Raw genomic sequence first — 8,925 nt, forward strand, 5'->3', positions numbered from 1 at the left:
CAGAAGTAAGCCGACATCAAATAAGAGACATGACCAGAGTATAGATGCATTGTGCGGGTTTGTGTGAGCGTACCTGATTGGCAGTGTTCAGTCGAGTGTCTCGTTCCTCCAGTTTCCTGTTCAGGCCCTCCATGTTTTTACGGAGAGCTCTGTTGGCCTCCACCTGCTCCGACAGGTTCTTAGCTGCCTCCGTCTCTCTCTCCTGAAACTTTTTTAATCGCCCCAGAAGATCCTGGTTTCGATTCACCTCATGCTGTATCATAAGGGGTGAAAAACATGTTTAGCAAGTGTATTTTTATTAATGCTTTACAGTTCTTTTCAGTTGCTAACACACTTAAAATCTCACATAAAGCACAATTATTTAATCTCACACTCAAATCTCCAAAACTCTAAATACACTTTCAGCTCTGCACCCAATTTGCTATTCATCTTGACACTTTTTGCAAAACACTGCACACAGTTCTCTAAGTAAGAAACAGAAATCTGACATATTCACTCGTTTGCCATTTTCAAAACACTGCCATTAAAAATGCTACTCACATAAACCAATAAACAAATTCACATGCCAAATGACCATAAACACTAAACTGCTGTATTGACGACTCATCAATCGGGGTGTAAGCACTAGAACCAGGCCTCATGTAAGAACTTTTTTTCTCTGCGTGTAGACTCGAACATTCTTTATATGCAGAATTCTCTACATAAAGAAAGCCATACAAGAGGAGCAGGGATGGGTATCGTTAGGATTTTATCAATACCGGTACCGGTATTGATAAAATGACAATAAATGAAAATGTAAAACGAAAAAAGCGATCATGAAAATGTTTCCAAAAAATGAATAAAATGATTTTTGATTACTTTGTTGTTCAGATATATCACATATTTGTAACTAATTGAAACAAAACACGGTAAAAACTGAGGAGTGACTCCCGTGAGGTTCATGTATTATCTTCACTCCGCTGGGAAACTGCTCTCATGTCAAGAAGCATCAGATCAGTGCATGCACTCCCTCGTCCAATCAGTGAGCGATACACAGTAAAGGGGCGGGGCGAGTGTCTGAGGATTTCATTGGTGGTTCCTCGATTATAGCTCATCGGTCCTCCGGCAAAAATAAGGCCATTGGGACGCTACTCAAGATGGCGCAGACAAATCAACTTCCGGTGAGACCGAGACCGAGGAGCGAGGGCCATATACCGATAGCAGCACCGTTTGTCCAGCGGCTTAACGGTATACCGATACCGTCCAATCAGGTACCGGTATTGACTTAGTACCGGTTCTCGGTACCCATCCCTAAAGAGGAGTGTGCTTTAGATTGAGCACCACAGTGGGTAGTTGGTTGGACCAAGTGTCTTCTACTAAAAATGAAGAGTGTGCCATTTGGTGAGAAAAGTTTATTTTGGTAAGTGTTTATCTAGTTTTGAGTGCAGTGCTTCAGCTTGCAGGATATATGAGGTGTTTTGCACTTTTCGTGTGTGGTTTTGTGAATTGTGTTTTGAGAAAATAAGCAATGCCTTAAAAAAATGTGTTTTAGCAATCGAAAAAAACTGTAATTATTATCATAAGCAGACAACTCTTTAAAACTGTGCAATTCAGCATTTAAAATTGTATTTATTCCTATACACCACTGTATATTTAGTAATATACTTGCTATATATTGTATAACAATGGGCGCAGTGTGTACCTCCAAGTCTCGTGCGCTGTCAGAAGCGACCTTCTCAAGTTCATATCGAGCTCGCTTGTGACTCAGCTCCATCTGCTTCTTCTCCCCGTCCAGCTGAAGATAGCGGTTATTGGAGTGAACCCTCTCTCCTGCTTCCAAAAACTAAATGGAAAAACAAGTCAGTAAGTGAACAAGGTCGCATGTTAATACCGCCTTCACACAGCTTAGTGTTGATGCCGTCAGCTTCTGCGTACCTCCATGCTGCGTTTGTATTGACTATGCAGGTTCCCACTCCCCGCTGAGCCCTCTGACAGCCGCTGTGGAGCTTCAATGTGGCTGATGAAGGAATTGAAGGACTTCAAGGTTGTTAACACAGAGGTGTCATCTTCTAAATCCATCATGAGAGTCTGGTGTGGTAGTGCACAAATGGAAGATTCAGAGATAAAAGCAAGAGTCTTTAAAGTTATAAGAATTGGTTGCATTCCCAAGTAGGTTAACACATACAAGATATTTGCTTTGGTATATGTGGTGCACACACAGACACAGAAAGAAGAATACGTAGCAAAACATACAAGTAGAAACAACTGACTATATAGGTTTGTTTTACCGTAGTCTTCTGTTATGTGCTTATCACAAAAGACTGCTCTTTTGCACTCAGGCATTTTCAGAGATGATTGAAAGAGATTATCAATATAAAACTGCACTTTAAATGTAACCATCATTCTTTTGTTGTGCTTTCTGTGTTCAGTTTGACATTTGATTTGTTCAATTAAATAATGCTAGAAATAATCTAATTGTTTTATAAAATAACAATGCGTTTTATTTTGGCACTTAATAAAAAGTAGCAACTGTTTCAGTTACTCTTTATCTGCAGCACTACACAACAAAAATATCTACAATAGCTAACAACACTCTAGACTTGCCCTTGGACTTATTTCACCCCTCTTAAAGACCCCTTAACACCCCATTATTAGGCCTAAACTGTGCAATTTGGACTATACCTACAATAACCTGTGCAATACTATACTGTGCAAAAGTACACCACTTTGGCTTTGTTCCTGAATTTCACTGTACATTTCTTATTACTATACATGTGTCTTATTTATAATGTTCTGCATTTGTGTTGTAATATTATTATATTGTAGTACAATGTCCACTGTGAAGAAGAAGCCTTCATCACAGTTGGCATAGGGGCATGGTAAAAGACACACTGAGGGAAACACATTAATAACTTAGCTGGACATTGATAAAATAAAAGTCATTGTTTGTTCAAAACGGATTTAATGGAAGTCATATACAAGTAACCTGCTTACCCTCTCGTTCAAGGTTGTGAAGGCCAAACAGAGCAACAGAAAGAAGCAGCCTTAAGTAGAGGCTCAATCAGTGAAAACACCTGTGCTCAATTGGAGTATACCATGTAGTGCATGGGCACGGGTGACAATTTTCTTGCAAGTATAAAAATGTTATTGTTTAAGGCTTCTGTGGTCAGAAAGATAGAATATGTTGACCTATTTGATTTGTTGTGTTTGGGTAATTTGCCTTGCATTGTGAATGTGTTTGTAGATAAGAATGATATTGGTTAGGGGTATAAATAGTGGATTGTCCTATGGGGAGGGGCTTAACATGTAAACCCCTGGCCACAAGTGTTTTGGGAAGTAGTCTGACTGTGGCAAGAGAGCAGAGAGGTACCAGTCCTATAGGTTTTGTTTTCTTTATGTAAATCCTTGTGACTTTGAGCTTTTTTGGCTGTTAATAAAAGCACCTAAGGACCATTTTTTGGTGACTCTAGCCAGCTTATTTAATCCCTAGTTTTTTTGCTCGACCTTTTTTGTAACATCCACATTTTACTTTAACTTCTCTAGGTTTAAATATGTATATATACACCATTAGTCAGGTTCATCAGCTCATTTTAAAATTGTATAGGCTAGCAGTTGGCTACCGTTAAATAAATAGCCGATAGCAAAACAAGAAAGATATCGGGACAATGAATTTGTTTAGCTCTAATAATGTATTTTCTGACCAAATAATGTCCCCTAGCTTTGTATACAGGACTGTCTCAGAAAATTAGAATATTGTGATAAAGTTCTTTATTTTCTGTAATGCAATTAAAAAAACAAAAATGTCATACATTCTGGATTCATTACAAATCAACTGAAATATTGCAAGCCTTTTATTATTTTAATATTGCTGATTATGGCATACAGCTTAAGAAAACTCAAAAATCCTATCTCAAAAAATTAGAATAGTTCCTCAGACCAAGTAAAAAAAAAGATTTATAACAGCAAAACACAATCAAACATTTGAAAATGTCCATTAATGCACTCAGTACTTGGTTGGGAATCCTTTTGCACGGATTACTGCATCAATGCGGCGTGGCATGGAGGCAATCAGCCTGTGGCATTGCTGAGGTGTTATGGATGCCCAGGATGCTTCAATAGCGGCCTTTAGCTCATTAGCATTGTTGGGTCTGGTGTCTTTCAGCTTCTTCTTCACAATACCCCACATATTCTCTATGGGGTTCAGGTCAGGGGAATTTGCAGGACAATCGAGGACAGTAATGCCATGGTCAGTACACCAGTTACTGGTGGTTTTGGCACTGTGGGCAGGTGCCAGATCATGCTGGAAAATGAATTCCTCATCTCCATAGAGCTTTTCAGCAGACGGAAGCATGTAGTGCTCTAAAATCTCTTGGTACACAGCTGCATTTACTCTGGGCTTGATGAAACACAGTGGACCAACACCAGCAGCTGACATGGCTCCCCAAACCATCGCTGACTGTGGGAACTTCACACTGGATTTCAAGCAACTTGGATTTTGCTCCTCTCCAGCCTTTCTCCAGACTCTGGCGCCTTGACTTCCAAATGAAATACAAAACTTGCTTTCGTCTGAAAAGAGGACTTTGGACCACTGTGCAACTGTGCAGTGCTTCTTTTCCTTAGCCCAAGTCAGACGCCTCTTCCGTTGTCTTGAGTTCAGAAGTGGCTTGACCATGGGAATACGGCTATTGTAGCCCATTTCCCGGACACGTCTGTGAACAGTGACTTTTGATACCTGGACTCCAGCTTCAGTCCACTGTCTTTGAAGCTCCCCCAAATTCTGGAAGCGACTCTTCTTCACAATGCTGTTAAGGCTGCGGTCATCTCTCTTGGTTGTGCAGCGTTTCCTGCCACATTTCCCCCTTCCAACAGACTTTTTGTGGATGTGCTTTGAAACTGCACTCTGTGAACAGCTTGCTCTTTGAGAAATTTCTTTTTGTGTCTTACCCTCCTGATGGAGGGTGTCAATGACGGTCCTCTGGACAGCAGTCAGATCAGCAGTCTTCCCCATACTTGTGATTTAGTTTACTGAACCAAGCTGAGTGTTTTTCAAGGCTCAGGAAACCCTTGCAGGTGTTTCGAGTTAATTAGACGATTCAAGTGATTCGTTGAACACCCTACTAGTATACTTTTTCATGATATTCTAATATTTAGAGATAGGATATTTGAGTTTTCTTAAGCTGTATGCCATAATCAGCAATATTAAAATAATAAAAGGCTTGCAATATTTCAGTTGATTTGTAATGAATCCAGAATGTATGACATTTTTTTTTTTTTTTTTTTTAAATTGCATTACAGAAAATAAAGAACTTTATCACAATATTCTAATTTTCTGAGACAGTCCTGTATATGCCTTACATATCCCCTAGCTTTCTGTGTGTTCGTTTAATTAGTGCCATAAAGACGGCAACAATAGTCAAATCTATGTTAAATAGAATATAGTTATATAACGTTAATTGTAACTGGCTTTTGCTCACTATCACAAACAACAACTACAAGTTATCCAAGCTAAGCTAGTAGCTACAAATAAAAACAAATGTGCATTCAAAATATTAAAGTTGTCATGGCAATTGTGCGTTGCTATCTTTGTGTTTAGTTGTTTGTTGTTTTAGCTCCTGTAATGCTAGGTAGCTAACGTTACATTTAAAGTGAGTGAAGTTTCTACAGCAATTCAGAAGTTGCTAACATGCTAACACCGTTAAAGGAACTATTAGCATTTACGTTGTTATTACCTATTGCTCAGAAGCATGTGTCCTTACCTTACAGATGAAGAGAATCCGTAAATCCGTAGATAAGTAGATAAATTATGTTTCTCTGTTAGCTGTTAGCTACACACACTGCAGACTCAGAAATCCCTCCAGTTTGTCTCGAATGAGATGTGTGTACTAACGCGAGACTTAATGACGTATCGCGATAGTCTCGTCTCTTCTTATAGGAGGATCAACAGCACTGTACAGTACAGTTGTATACATCTTAACATACAGTCTTTGATCTTAACACAAGTTACTACCCCAAAGGAAGATTACAATTAATTCAGGTAAATGTAAGTGGGCATTTTAGACCACAGACAGTAAAATGGCAGCCGTTATGGCAGCTTTTATGCCATTTTATTAGGACGCAGGACATTACAGTAGCATAATGAATCCACATCAGACAGGTGGAGTCAGAAATTGCTATGAGGAAGTCTAATCCTCCTAAATTCTTCTTTTTGATTTATCTTCAACTTTAACGTGTTATTATTCTGAATGTCATTTATATTGTGTACATTGTATTGTGGTGAAGCCGATTACATGTCTGTAAGTCCTGGAAAAATGGGATTTGTTTTGAGAGTTTTTCCTGAATTGTGGGTTGAAACAGGAGTGTGTTATCCTGTACAGATATTAAAGCCCCATGAGGCAAACGTGTGATTTGCATGTATAGTTAACATATCAGTAAATCAAAGCAAAATGGATCCACAACAACACCATCAACTGACAGCTTTAATGAAAAGTCTAAAATAATACAGGAAAACACTGGTATAATAGTGTTCTATTTTCATAGCTTTTATATCAGTCTGGCTCCTGTTTGTAGTTGAATGTGTGACTTCCTTGGGCTTGGACTTTGAGCCGTAGGGTCGCCGGTTTAAGTCCCCGAACAGACCTAAATATGGAGTGTGGACTGCTAATTGGAGAGGTCCCAGTTCACCTCCTGGGCCCTGCCGTGGTGCCCTTGAGCAAGGCACCGGACAACCCCTTCCCCCCCCCCTCCCCCCCACTCCCATTGCTCCCCGGGCGCTGTACAATAGCTGCCCACTGCTGCTCCTAGACTCCTGGTAGGATGGGTTAAATGCAGAGGCCAAATGTCACTGTGTGTGCTGTGTGCTCTGCATGTGTGACCATTAAAGAGGGTTTCATCCCTCCGATTCTATTCTATTCTATAATAGAACATGTAATTGCATAGTTTGTCCCACAGAGAGCAGCAGTGCTATATTCATCAGTCAGCATTTGCCACAGCATGATGAGGGAACTGTTCAAGAGCAAACTTGGATTAGCTTTTTATCATGAAAATACACATGCTACTCTGTGTGTATGAGTGTAGACAAGTGGATATGGATATAATGTACACGCATAGCAGAATAATCAGGCACTTATGGCATTAATTTAGCAATGACATAATGCCCATGTGTGGCACTGATGGCAAACAGTATGGGCTGACTGCTACCGGTGGCGTGAAATAAATCCATTTGCCCCCCAATGTTATTGTAATAAGCATTTCAATTCATGTTTATTTGTATCTTTGTAAACAACAAACTATACACGCAGCCAGTGTTACAACCCTTGCAACCAACAATGACTCTGATTATTATGCATCCAGTTGTGCATAAATACTTAATTGACTCCCACGGGGAAATTCGCCCTCTGCATTTGACAGTCAGAGCGCTGCCCCGAGGAGCAACTCTAGTTCTGTAACAAGTGCTGTGCTCTGAGGCAATGGGCCAAAGTATTCCTGTTATACCTCGCATACATTAATGTCTTCTGATGATCGAAGGATCTGCAGGCTCAGCGGAGTACTGTAAACATGGAGATGGAAAGGGCTCGGAAAAGACCAACCTGTAAGATGAATACTAAATAGTGTTGCAACCAGAGAGAAAAACATAAAGTACACAGAATTCATTATAGTCACGCCACTATGGGTGTGTGACAACTGGAAGAACTGTCAACGCTGGGAGGCATTAGATGAGGGGCACATTTTAAACAGTTTGAAGCAACAGTATAGGAGCTTTATATAGTAAAAGTAAAAGTTCCCAGTGGACAGCAGCAGGTCAAGAGGTCAGGGCCAATGTCCTTCCTCAGCAATAATTATATAACAAAAGGGCTGAACAACCCCAAATACAAGCTAAGGGGAGCCACAGAGGACATTTTCTTTAAAGGTTGGGGGAGATCTCAAACGGAGGGGTGATGAGGGGTCTTAATTTGTCTGAAAAGCTCAGACAGAAGGCGTGTCCTCTTCAAAATGACACACAAAATGTAAACATGGGGAGGGAAAGGGCTTAGAAAAGACCAAGGACTCACCTGTAAGATGAATACTAAATATTGTTGCACACTGAGAGAAAAAACCGAAGTCATTTACGCCTCCACGCGTGACAACTGGAAGAACTAAAGACGCTTGGAGACATTAGATGAGGGGCTAATTTAAAACAGTGCAGTATCAGTGCAAAATGCACTTTTGTACGTCTTTTATACATGAACATGTGTCCCCGGTGTGTCAGGGAACTCACCAAGCGTCAGAAAACACAACCGTCTCTCTTTTCCTCCAAACCCAAATCTCTAAAAACGGGACTTTAAAGGATCTGATACAGACTGATACAGATTTGAAAATAGTCTGACATCAGTGACGAGGAGCTCCGCCTATATGGCCAACTCTCCACCAATCAGTGGAATGAGAGGTTGCCGTGGCATGGTAACAGCATGGTAACATGACGCTCGTAACTCGGCCCCCTCCTTTGCAGGGGGGCGTGGTCAGCTGCAGCATGCAAAGACATGGTGGAGGAGAGCAAAATAGAGCAAAATGAGGCATGGCTAAAATGCATGATCTGTTTGGTATTTTGAAAAACAAACGTATAAATATACCTTATATAGGTATGGCCCTACAATATATTATTCAAATATAGCATGATAGGTCTCCTTTAAGTTGAACCTAATATTTTTGATTTAGTATTTAAATTATTGTTTTCAACTAACCTAAAAACAATTATGTGTAATTTCAATTAATTAAAGTCAAAATGTCAGATTTTTTAGTGTAGGAGCTTTACAAAGTAATATTAAGGGAGGGCAGGGGGTCAAGAGGTCCGAGCCAAAGCCCTTCCTCACAAATATTTCTAAAACACAAGAGCTGGACAAACCAAACGAAAAGCTAGGGGGAGCCACAGAGGACACTTATTTTAAAGGTCTCTAAAGGAGGGAGGATGGA

General features: G+C 40.1%; 1 protein-coding gene across 1 annotated transcript in view; it reads right to left on the reverse strand.

Moving 5' to 3' along the window:
• The window catches only part of mad1l1 (mitotic arrest deficient 1 like 1), a 77,419-nt gene extending 71,547 nt beyond the window's left edge, over positions 1–5,872 (reverse strand). The window contains exons 1-4 of the mRNA XM_079691312.1: positions 5,736–5,872; positions 1,915–2,067; positions 1,682–1,822; positions 74–253 (exon numbers count right to left, since the gene is read on the reverse strand). Of these exons, the coding sequence (XP_079547438.1) occupies positions 74–253; positions 1,682–1,822; positions 1,915–2,061 (468 nt within the window). The 5' untranslated portion in view covers positions 2,062–2,067; positions 5,736–5,872. The remainder of the gene's footprint in view (positions 1–73; positions 254–1,681; positions 1,823–1,914; positions 2,068–5,735) is intronic.
• Between the last annotated feature and the right edge of the window lie 3,053 nt (positions 5,873–8,925).

Source organism: Notothenia rossii (genome assembly GCF_949606895.1).
Source record: "Notothenia rossii genome assembly, chromosome: 1".
Taxonomy (NCBI): Eukaryota; Metazoa; Chordata; class Actinopteri; order Perciformes; family Nototheniidae; genus Notothenia; species Notothenia rossii.